General features: G+C 39.1%; 3 protein-coding genes across 3 annotated transcripts in view; all 3 read right to left on the bottom strand.

The window, feature by feature from the left end:
• Positions 1–885: 885 nt before the first annotated feature.
• On the bottom strand, positions 886–4,672 carry LOC111327906 (uncharacterized). The gene is made up of 6 exons (XM_088734212.1): positions 4,497–4,672; positions 3,908–4,026; positions 3,277–3,372; positions 3,016–3,112; positions 1,982–2,150; positions 886–1,694 (listed from the first exon to the last, which is right to left on the bottom strand). Exons 2-6 carry the CDS (start codon positions 3,942–3,944, stop codon positions 1,647–1,649), a joined length of 447 nt encoding a protein of 148 aa, XP_088590338.1. The 5' UTR covers positions 3,945–4,026; positions 4,497–4,672; the 3' UTR covers positions 886–1,646.
• A 291-nt stretch (positions 4,673–4,963) lies between these two features.
• Positions 4,964–9,168, bottom strand: LOC148724059 (uncharacterized). Its single transcript, XM_088734211.1, has 5 exons — positions 8,538–9,168; positions 6,813–6,924; positions 6,250–6,430; positions 5,775–5,922; positions 4,964–5,605 (listed from the first exon to the last, which is right to left on the bottom strand). Exons 1-5 carry the CDS (start codon positions 8,563–8,565, stop codon positions 5,592–5,594), a joined length of 483 nt encoding a protein of 160 aa, XP_088590337.1. The 5' UTR covers positions 8,566–9,168; the 3' UTR covers positions 4,964–5,591.
• Positions 9,169–9,306: 138 nt separating this feature from the next.
• Positions 9,307–11,063, bottom strand: part of LOC111327897 (TBC1 domain family member 19) — a 19,223-nt gene continuing 17,466 nt past the window's right edge. The window contains exons 22-23 of the mRNA XM_022932211.2: positions 10,529–10,599; positions 9,307–10,115 (exon numbers count right to left, since the gene is read on the bottom strand). Of these exons, the coding sequence (XP_022787946.2) occupies positions 10,047–10,115; positions 10,529–10,599 (140 nt within the window). The 3' untranslated portion in view covers positions 9,307–10,046. The remainder of the gene's footprint in view (positions 10,116–10,528; positions 10,600–11,063) is intronic.

Raw genomic sequence — 11,063 nt, 5'->3', positions numbered from 1 at the left:
ACTACCCGCCCCATACAAACGACTCATTCACGACATAAACATCACAAACGACCGAAAAAGAACAACCTAGCTTTACCGACAGACCGAAACAGACCAATCACGAACGACTTACGTCACTTGAGTCTTACAGCCAATAACATCACGGCAAAACCAACCGATCATTTCACACGAACTGGAATAAGAACATTCTACTGACAACAATCACTCACTTGACTCTGATGATGACTTCCGCACAGGTTGTCGAAACGTCAGTCACTGCCACCGACAACAGTCCTTCTCAGGACTACACTCACCCGGACGATCAGACTACACCTTCACATGTTACCCCCGGGTTCAAACCATTTACTGCATTAATATATTGATTGAAAACCATCCTAAGTAGCATGTAACAACATCCATGCCAATGTTGGTCGGGGCTTGTAGGCCCAAAAAAGGAAAAAGAGGTGTAAATGGCGACTTTACGCTTCGGTCGGCACCAGTTCGTGGTTGGGAAGGACGATAAAAGTGGATGAATGGATCTGCAGAAAGACTGAAATGGAGCTGCAAGCTGCTGCCTAAAGGTCAAAGTAGGTCTTAGAGGGTCATAGAAGGTCATAGAAGGTTATAACAATCAATCTACCAACGGCAGGTGGAAAAATTCCACTCCTTTTAAAATCAATTTGCCCCAGGAAGCCATGCCAGCCTTAAAAGTAAGCTTCCCTTTGTCTTGAATTATAGATTTCAAAGTTTCATCCTGACGGGCATTGTTTTCGCAAGAACAATGCAATCCAAATTTGAAGAATATTAGTTTTAGAGTTTTCGGGCTAATCGATCGCCTTTTTTGGTGGCAAGTCTATTCGCATAAAGGAATTAGAACTGTCAGGTACTCTCACATTGTGCAAGAGAAAAGTAAGCCCAGCCCTGGATTCTCTTTTCCTTGACTCTATGACTTATATATTATAATCACAAAATATTTTCGACTATGACTATACTCTCTGGTTACTTAACATAACTGACTTACAGATGAGATGACTTACATTTACTTAAACTGTCAAAATACAGGTATTTACTCCTTGGGTTGGTACTTCTTGCGAAAGCTTTAATTACTTGTGCTTATTGGCTTTGGATGCAAAGAACTGATTGTAAAAGGTACTCTGCTTATGATGCTCAGTGGGAAGATATCAAATCGACGTTGCGGTTTTCACTCCCTAATTTGTTTTACTTAAATGCTTTGACATCATTGACACAACTGTAAGAAGTTCTGCGTTAAGGAATCCTCGTCGCGGGCTTTCAGCTTGAAAAAAATTGCTTAAAATCTTCAACTTCGTCGTTTGGACAGGTGTGTAGGTTAAGAGAGAGGGGTGGGTGCTGGAGATGCCCCTCCCCCCTTTTAGAGATTCCCTTCAGATTTTTGAAAACGCACGAATTCAAAGAATCCAAATTAAAACGCTCGAGTCTTTTCCACTGCTCAAATCTCCATTTGTTTTTCCTTATCGCCGCATGGATCAACCCCAGCAAACTAATTGTTTTAAGGCTTATTTCGTTGAAGTTAATTTTTTGTTGCGCCTAAAATGCCCTTGAATAGAGTGACGTAGCCCTTTTCATCACGCGACTCTACAAAACGCATCTTGGGGTTAATTATATATTTGGTCATCAGTTAAGTTAAGTTACTGAAACTTAAATGGTTCCAATCTGTGTGGCCATACCCAATAGCCCTGAAAAACAGAAAAAATGCATGAAAGCTATGGCTTAGCATACGGCAGAATCAAGAGGGCTCAAGAGAAAATATGAGGACATCATATTCTGCCTCAGAGGACTTTATATTCGTGGATAACAAAGTAGGCGACAAAAGGTCCTTCTTGATCGACCTTGTTAATATTATGTAGAAACATGAATTTCTTAGCTTAATAACCAAAAAAGCAGTGGCCGTCATAGCCCATCTCTGTGAACATCGTGCAATGGATACTTATTCAGGGAAATGATCGACCTGAGAAACACTTACCCTGTTTGGATAATTAAATGCATTGGTCATGGTTTTGGGGTGTGGGTTGTTTTTACGCAGTGGCGAAGTGGGGTGAGGACCTTGTCTTGGAAAGTTGCTCTCTCGGAAATTCGCTCTGTAGGTCGATACCTCGATAGGATCCTCTGAAGGGTAGTTGTATGGGGGTGGCCTGGGGAAGAGAGCAAACACATCACAGCTTTTTTCGCTGAAATGTCCTTTCAGAATCATCTACCAACTGCTACAAAATTAACTGATAGATATAAGGAAAAAAAAAAGGAAGAAAAACAGATAGTTCATGTTTAAATTAGCATTTGAGTACCCATCCATTGTTAGTTAATTTTACAAAAAAATCCATTCCAAAATCCATTCAGCCGCGAAAAAATCTTTTTTTTTTCTTTTTCTACACAGGTATTTACATTGTTCGGGCCGAGTAAATACTTTTCCCAAGTAGTTCAAACTTCCGTTAATATAACCGATGCAGAGTGTTACTTCTCCGATAATTTCAGCTGCATTGACTTAAAAATTTTAAAATCGTTTGTGGAACATGCGCTTCTTCTGCTGTGGGATTTAAATAAATTAACCATTGGTAGATCTGGTGGGTCACATTGTAGGCCGTTTTGGAGAAGAAGCTGTAATTGAGATGCCCTCTGGCAGCTTTCTATCTATCTTGTCTGATCAAGCTGATAGAACGGGTTTTTGCACACGTGTGTTCAAACGAAATGTTTTTTCGCCTGTTTTCAATGCCAAAGGGATTACAAATGATTCTTCACCTTCATCTAAAATAATGCGCACTTAAAACTCATGCGCAACTTAGCGAATTCCCTCACGACTGTAGGAGGCTAGGAATCTAATTACATAATTAGCTCTTGTCAAAAGATAGGACCAGTTTGACTAGACCCGGTTGTATGTGTTTTCAGGATTGAAATCCTTTCTCGCTGAAATGAGAGTCTGAGCGGCCAATCCAGATTAACAAAAAAGGACCGCTAGAATTAAGAGATAACAATAAATGCTACAGAATTTGTTACGAAAATTACTTGGCGCTCGGAGCTGCTGGTCCAAAAGTTCCTTGGAACTCGTCTCTGTAGTTTGTTGATTTGCCAACATTACGATAGTTCGAAAAGTTTATCGGAGCTGAAAGACAAATGAATAAATTCTAATTCAGTAACATTGACAATCTCCGCAAAGTTCGAAAAAAGTAATAGTGCAGCTGCGATGCTGTTACAGTTTTCTGATCTGAACTGAACTTAACTGAATTAAAACTTAAAAATAAAAAAGTCTTATCCAGTAATACTCACGTAAACTGCAGCTGATAGATCTGTATTTAAAAGATTTTGGAGGTTCCACCGACTGAATGGTGTAGTCTTTCTGGTACGTTGTCTGTATTGGAGTTGCTGAAAAATTGATCATAAGGTAAAGTAGTGTAAAGTGACATACGCAGAGAGAGGGAGAAAGTTAGAGAAAGTGGTCTATCTAAATGTGTTAAGTAAATATTTGGAAAAATTGTTTGCTCTTCAGTTTTCGAATTAATTCGCGATTGCATCGGTTTACTTAAGCTTCATGATCAATTAGGGCTTTGATTTGTCCAAAAAAGCCGCCTAGTTAGGTCATGTGTGGCGCGCTGGACTGATGTGCAGGAGGTCGAGGGTTCGAACCCCAGACTCGTGACCAATGCTTACTTAGGAGACTGTGCTTCCTTTGCTCTGACATCTGTTAATGGTCAGATTTCAATAATAGTTTTTACTGAACATATAACTGAAAAGCTTTATCGAACTTTCATTACACTTATACAGTGCACCAGTCTGAAAAAGTATACGGTCCAAGTTTTGCCTGGAAAGTAGTATACCCCTTCGCAAGTATTTTGTTTTACCTGCGACGCCTCCTCCAAAAACAAAGAACAAAAATTAGGTAAACAATGAGATTTTTTACCTATGGGAGGTAGATATCTCCCGCCTTGGTATGGCATGACAACTGACTGACTAAAAGCGAGCCGATCCAAACCACTCTACCAAAACTTTAACTACTTCTCATGATGATCTTTGTCGTTCCTACATTAAAATTAGCCAATAAATATTAAGTTGATTAGCCTCATTTGTATCGGCTGACTAATAGATAAGTGTTAGAAAAACATCTGCCTTAAAAAATATCAAATATATTTCTTTCGCGTCGTAAGTTATTTCGTGAAATGTTATGATTCTTTCGGCATACTTTTCGGCCATTTTAGTGACTTATGCATGCAAAGCAATTTTAGATTTAATCGATCTTGCAGAAAAATTATCGTTTCAAGTACACGAGTTGTTAAATCAGTCATGAAAGTAAAATATAGAATACTCCAAAGCTAGTGCAAACAGTGCAGTGTTTTGAGAAAATCAACTAAATGTACACTATTTGTTCTTTTGTTTACGAAAACGTTGTTAGATAAGTCAAACAATTCCGTCAGGATCTATTCATCATAAAAGGTACTATTTGGAAGTCAGTTCTCTCGAAAAAGAAGAAATAAATATTTCCCATAACTTACCTTGAAAGAGAGATTCAAATGGAAAATGTTTTCGATCGAAAAATTGTAGTTTAGCTTCAAATGATGATGTGTTTCCACGGGTTCCACAACTGTATTCCCCTGATAACTGCTCAACTGTGATTGGCTGAACAGTATCACATATATGACCATTCATTGTTACACGATTGTACTCATTACTGACACGAAATCGAACGGTTCATGAGAAGATGATCAACAATGTTTGAATTAGCCTGTTTCGCACTCATATTCCCATCTGCAAAAGTGTAACTAACTGCTATCAACATGGCAAGCGCATCAACTGACATCAGTTATATCGCCGTATTTACTGAGAGTAATAACACTCACTTATATTGTAAGACCCTCTTTTTCACAAAATTCCCAAGAGAAAACGGTCAAACAAAACAACCACAAATATTTGTAAGTTCTCTTACGGCATTATTTCATAGTCAACTCAAGAGACAAAAGGCTCCATTATCGTCTTTGGCAGCTCTGTTTTAACGTCATTGTTTTAAGACCTAAACAAATTTAACATATAATGATTCATGCTCAATTATAATTCATAAGAAAGCTATTCCTGAACAATGATCCTTTTTGTACAACGACTTCACATGAGATGAGCCATGATCCAGTGCAATTTTAGTTTTTTGATCACCAATTGGAATCTGCGATAAAAAAAATGTCTAGGTTGCGGCTTGAACGTACAGAAAAATTCCTCTATCAAGTCTTGTGGTGATAAAAAGATATCTTTGTTGGCAAAACTAAAATGAGTTAGAAAATAGTCTCTTAAAATTGAGTATTGTGTACTGTTTGTAAAAGAGTCTTTTCAAGTGAACGTTAATCACGGTCTCAATTTTTTGGCACACTTTTGAATCGGGCATTCTGAAGACAGACAAGACTTGTATGGCTCACTTTTGCGGAAACTCCTTTGAAAAGGACACAAACAGGTCAATTTCCCTATTTTTTTTCTAATGTTACATATTTTTCTTATCCCATAACATTTGTCTTTCTCGTGATTATTTCTTCATTTCAGAGTGATCAGAACTATTCGGTATGCTATCTCTCTAAATCTAATCCTTGGCCTTCAGAGCCATTGTTTTAAGAGTGAAGATCTAAAAATAAATAAATAGACAAAATATATTAATAAATAAAACAAATTAGCATTTGAACATTTGAACTTTTAAGTAAAAGTGGTGTCTGCCACTGCTCTGAGAAAAAATATTCGATTAACTCCTTTTGATCGTATTGTACTTACAACACAAAAAGGAACATTTATACTACCTTGAATAGGAGGGACATAGTCCTGTTGATAAGTCGACCGAGTCTTGTCTTGGCACACTTTCTTAAGGAGCTCAGAGCTGGTGGAGGATTCTGTCCCTTTAGAAGTAACTGGGGGTAGCTTTCGGTAGTGGGACCACACGAAATAATCCTATGAAAATGAAGAGAAGGCGTGAAGTCATTTTATTATCTTAAGTTCTAATTTTCTTTTTTTTTACCTATTCGTGTTTTTTAATGCTGCGGGACAGAAGTGAGCCATGCTTCAGAAAAATTTCCTTTGAATATACAAGTCAAAGTTTTATTTGGAATTCATGGTAACTGTAAGTTTACCAAGATTTTACACGCAACTGTCCTTTAGCGAGGGAAAACGAGGGTGACCTGGTGGTGATTGGTTTTGTGTTTTGCATCAGATTGGTCGAGATAACAGTGTTAGTTTGCTGGACCAGTCCGCAATTCGCTCTAGGTTTACTTTACCTACTTTGATCGGATGCGCGAACACTTGTTCCATGTTTTGAGGATGAGGATTATTGCTTCTGTTTCCAGAAGACGTCCCATAAGGCACTTTTATTGTAGATTTTCCCTGGTGACAAAGGAAATCGGTTCTGTACGTGGAGTCAACGGAAGGTTGTCCCGGTGGGTAAAACCGCGAGGTTCGCACTCTAAAGAATTAAAAAGAAGAACTATAATTGACAAACAATTATAACAACATTGGATCGGAGGAGAGTAAAAGAGAACAGATAAACAGAAACTTAAGAACTAAGTGAACGAATATGACAAAACGAGTCAGAGTATTTTCAATCTGTAACTGTCATTTATCGAAACAACGTGCAAACCTGACAAATTTACTTGCGCTAGGTCAGATTTGGTGAAAGCGAAGAAACCAGAGAGGTGTAAAAAGTTCCCATTTTCCCCTTTCCTTTGTTATGGATTAGATAGAAGACTTATGACTTTCTTTTGTGCAAAACGCGCTAAGACTCGTATTTAAATGATTTTTAACCAAACGATCTGTGCTGTGCGCAGTGGCCATTGGCAACAATTTACCTTGCATCTGGCGCTGGTGGACCAAAAGAACCTATATATTCCTTATTATATGTTGATAAATAGGCGGATGGAAGCGGACGTGAGCTGTCCTTTGGACTCCCAAATGATGATTCTATAATGCAGATGGGACGACAAGTTCAGTTACAATCTGTTTCATCATGTGTGAACCACAAAAGATTTCGGCGCAGCCATTTTGGGAGGGATCTCTTCGGTTTGCTTTGACAGAATAGACTTGCTCAATCTTGGCGGCTTTTAGATTTGACGCGCAAATTTGCGTTGCTAGGAAATTTAAAACCAATCCTTCTACCCCGAAGAGTGACTGGCTTGTAATTTTCCTCATGGTATCTATCACCCTTGAGCCTCCCGGTTAGCTCAATGGATAGAGCGCTGGACTGTTGTACGGGGGAGGTCGAGGGTTCGAGCCCCGGCCGGACCAACACTCAGGGTCTTAAAATAATTGAGAAGAATTTGCTACCGATCTACAACATCAGGAAATGGTTAGATATTCTAGTCTTCTCGGATAGGAACGAATAAATGGAGGTCCCGTCTCCTGCAGGGTTGGGGTAGGAGACGTTAATTTCCCACACACGAGATTACTGTGTGATGGATATCCTCCCCTGGGGTGGGATGAGTGGGATGGGTGGGATGGGTGGGAGGGTGGACTAGCACGAATGGTTCCTATGTTCCTTTCTAGTCCTTCCCCACTGCAAAACTTAATGCAGTGAAAATGGACTAAATTAAATTAAATTAATCAAATGTAGAGGTAATGAGAATAGAGGAAATAATCACAAATTTTTGAAAGAAGCTCCTGATTTTCACATAAATTCTCCTTGTCAGCACCATAGGAAATCTAGAGAGAAGAGCGTGGAGAATGTGAATATTATCTCAATGTAAAGGTGTAAATAGTCTCCCTTACAGCCATTTTTAGTCCCGTCACGCAGGAGCGTTGCGTGACGAGACTGAAAACGGGTGCGAGGGAGACTAAGGTGTAAAGGGTTGAATATAAATTTTCGTTGACTGTTTATATCGTGTCACACTTGATTAATGCGAAATAACTAATTCCCTCTTTGGCAGCCAAAGCAGTTTGAATCTTGGGACTTAATAACAATTTCTTTTCTTTCATATAACTTGGCGATAAATACATGTGAAAACATTTCAACAACCGCTAAATACCGTACAAAATGCCGATCGCCTGACTTCATAATTAAGCTGTATCAGGCCTGATTTTTCTCAGGTCTGATTTTCGCTATTGCATAAATAGCGCTCTCTACTGTGAGGATCGTGCATCATACGTATTTATAACCGCAGTTCAAAATATATGAACTTCATATATTCATCATATCTGATTTATCATCACGGGTTTATTACGAATCAACTTAACGGCCTGCTCCCAGTTGGCTTGGTAGAGCGCTGCACTAGTATCGCATAGGTCAGTGGTTCGAATCCCGTACAGGCCTGATTTTTTTTCAGGTCTGATTTTCGCTATTGCATAAATAGCGCTCTCTACTGCCAGGATCGTGCATCATACGTATTTAACCGCAGTTCAAAATATATGAACTTCATATATTCATCATATCTAAGCTGTATCAGTTGACAGTCGTTCTCGTTGTTTTACGCTCAGGCAAGATTTTACCTGTTTGGTTATTCCATTAACCTTTGGACCCGTTTAAATCACAATTAAGTGGAAGAATAGGCGAAATTATGATCGAACAACACTGAACTTACCTGCTTGTGGTGTCGTTACGCTGCTCATAGCGACGGCAGCGAAAAAAAAACACGCTGGATTCAACCAAATGATTTAATCGAGAGGAATATTAATTCCTTGCGCTTTGTGATTCTTTACAGCTCAAAATGTGGACGATCTAATGATGCTCACGGCGGAAAAATGTTTGCTATCTGCCTTTTCATACTTCTACCAAGTGTTTGTGATAAAAACTACTGCCTGTTGCTGGAAATACGAAGCCAGGGGCTCACAACAAAAAAGCTGAAATTGTGTTGCTATGCGGTCAGCTTCTGCGCTTGGACAGAATTGGTTGTCATGTACTGAAAAATAATATTGACCCCTCAACCTTTCACAAGAGAAACAAACAGTACAAACAGAACTAGGATTATCTCTTTGTTTTTAATTTACCTTAAGAACAAAACACTCACGCCGTGCAAACAAAGTGTTAAAGGAAACGAAATCAAGAAACGCGACGCTTTCATTAAAGAACAGAAATTACATAATCAATCGATGTTTTCTTTAAAACGATCGGACATTCTATCTCCCCGGAAGATTTACTGAGAACGCTGTGATAAGTCCCCTCCTCTTTTTCATGAGCGCTTACACCAACAGCTTTTTCGTTCAGATGCCCTGGAAAACTATGTCCTTAAGGAAACTTATTAGAGCGTCCACGGTAAAAGTTAAATTATATTAAAGCATTCACCTTGACACGCAAATTTTAACAGGAAGGGTATATTGAAAAGTGTTGTAAATTCGTAATAAGGAAACGGCTAATTTTAAATTTATTTTATTCATGTAGGCATCAGTAGCCATAGTTTTCGTCTCAAAAGTCGTAATTAGATGGAGGCAAACAAAAGGCCTATTTATATCGCGAATAGAAAAGTTCATTTTGCGTTTATATAGATACACATTCAATTTACAAACGGGCTGTATTTTACAATTTCAAGAGTGCTTTTACAAACGAGTTCGAGTTCTTTTGTTGTGCATTATCAATAATAACTTATACGAAGAGAAATAAGTATTTTCCTTGCTTTTATACACTGTATCATAACATACTATGGACACAAGCGTCGTCGTCGTGAGCTAGAAGGGAATGTAGAACCGGTTCAAGACGTCGCACTTGAATGATGGTGCAAAGTGGTTCACTCGTGTACTTTTAACGCCCTGTACAGGTGCACAGAAGATTGCAGAACTTCTCTCAAACAAGGAGATTCAATCTCTGTCAACTTTCTCACGTTTGATTAAACTCGCTCTCGAGACTGAGAGATGAGATGTGACGGATGGGAAATTTCAGGCCGGAAATGGTTTGAAGCTAGTGAGACGGTGGAAATAGTTTGCCTGCAAACATTAAAGTAACGACGGGCGCGGTGTTCTCAGTTGTTGGGAAACGACTAGTTCAATTCTGAGGAAGCAGTACACTACGGACAACAAGTGGTTTACCATCCATAGGTTCCAGGCTTTCTTCAGTGTATTGTCCTCACTCTTGATTGTCAAGGAGGGGTAGTATGTTATTACTTGAGAAATAACACGTATTGTAGTAAAGCAATTGAGTTTAACGTGGATATATCGGCCAGCACCGTCTGTAACGAGAAACGAAGAAAGAATAAAGACAAAAAATGACATCCGATAGCATTAAACCATTTTAAACATCTCGAAATTGTCCACACCGGAACTAAAAAAAAAATCTCATTAATTTGCGAGCAGTTTCAAACGTAACTGAAGGTCCAATGCCAGTGCTGGAACGAGTGGAGATTACGAGAGATAAAGGAAAATTTCACTGTGGGCTTTTTGCCTTCCCTACGTTATTTCTCAGTCCGCTTTCCCAGTTCCGAATTTCCGTGTACCCCGCCAACCTTCGCCCAAGAACAAATTTGTTCATCTCAAAATTTCTCCACACAAATATACAAAACACATTGCAGTTCCAAATTCTCTTGACATATCAACGAGATGTAACTCATTTAGTGGAGAGAGTTCATAATTTGAACACACAAACCTGAGCTGCCTGTAAGTTGGTGACCTCCAACAGATTAGCGCGACGATAAGACAAAACTGCCATTGCGAGAACTGAAAGCGAATCAAACAGTAGTTGAGAGGCTCCCAGCAATTTCTCCCACTTTGAGAAGGTTCTCATAGTGGTCTGTTGTTTCTGCGTTTTTCAGGTCATGGCTCGATCCCGAGGAGAAGCATTGCGTCACAGACAACACACCGTGACCGATTGACCGTGAATTTTTGTGTGATAGTAGTTAGTGAAAAACAAAGTCAGCTCTTAAGAGGCTGGTGGCTCATCGACGCCATTACTTATCCTGGTCTGTGAAGTATGAGGCGACGTAAAGTACTGCTAATCTTAGTCTAAGTCCTTCCCTATTGAGTTTATTTCTACGCGTTTCACGCCATGGGCCATCACAGTCACTTTTCGGGGATTGTGGCGCATTTTACGGGCTAAAATGGAGATTTTGGCTTTTAGTTGTCACTTTTTCAGTTTTTTGTTTTCTCGATGCCCTTAAGAGTGGCAATAATAGTAATACAGT

The sequence above is a fragment of the Stylophora pistillata genome, chromosome 9 (genome assembly GCF_964205215.1).
Source record: "Stylophora pistillata chromosome 9, jaStyPist1.2, whole genome shotgun sequence".
In the NCBI taxonomy this organism is placed as follows: Eukaryota; Metazoa; Cnidaria; class Anthozoa; order Scleractinia; family Pocilloporidae; genus Stylophora; species Stylophora pistillata.
The sequence above is the reverse complement of the archived record's forward strand: the minus strand, read 5'-3'. Positions and strand labels throughout refer to the sequence as shown.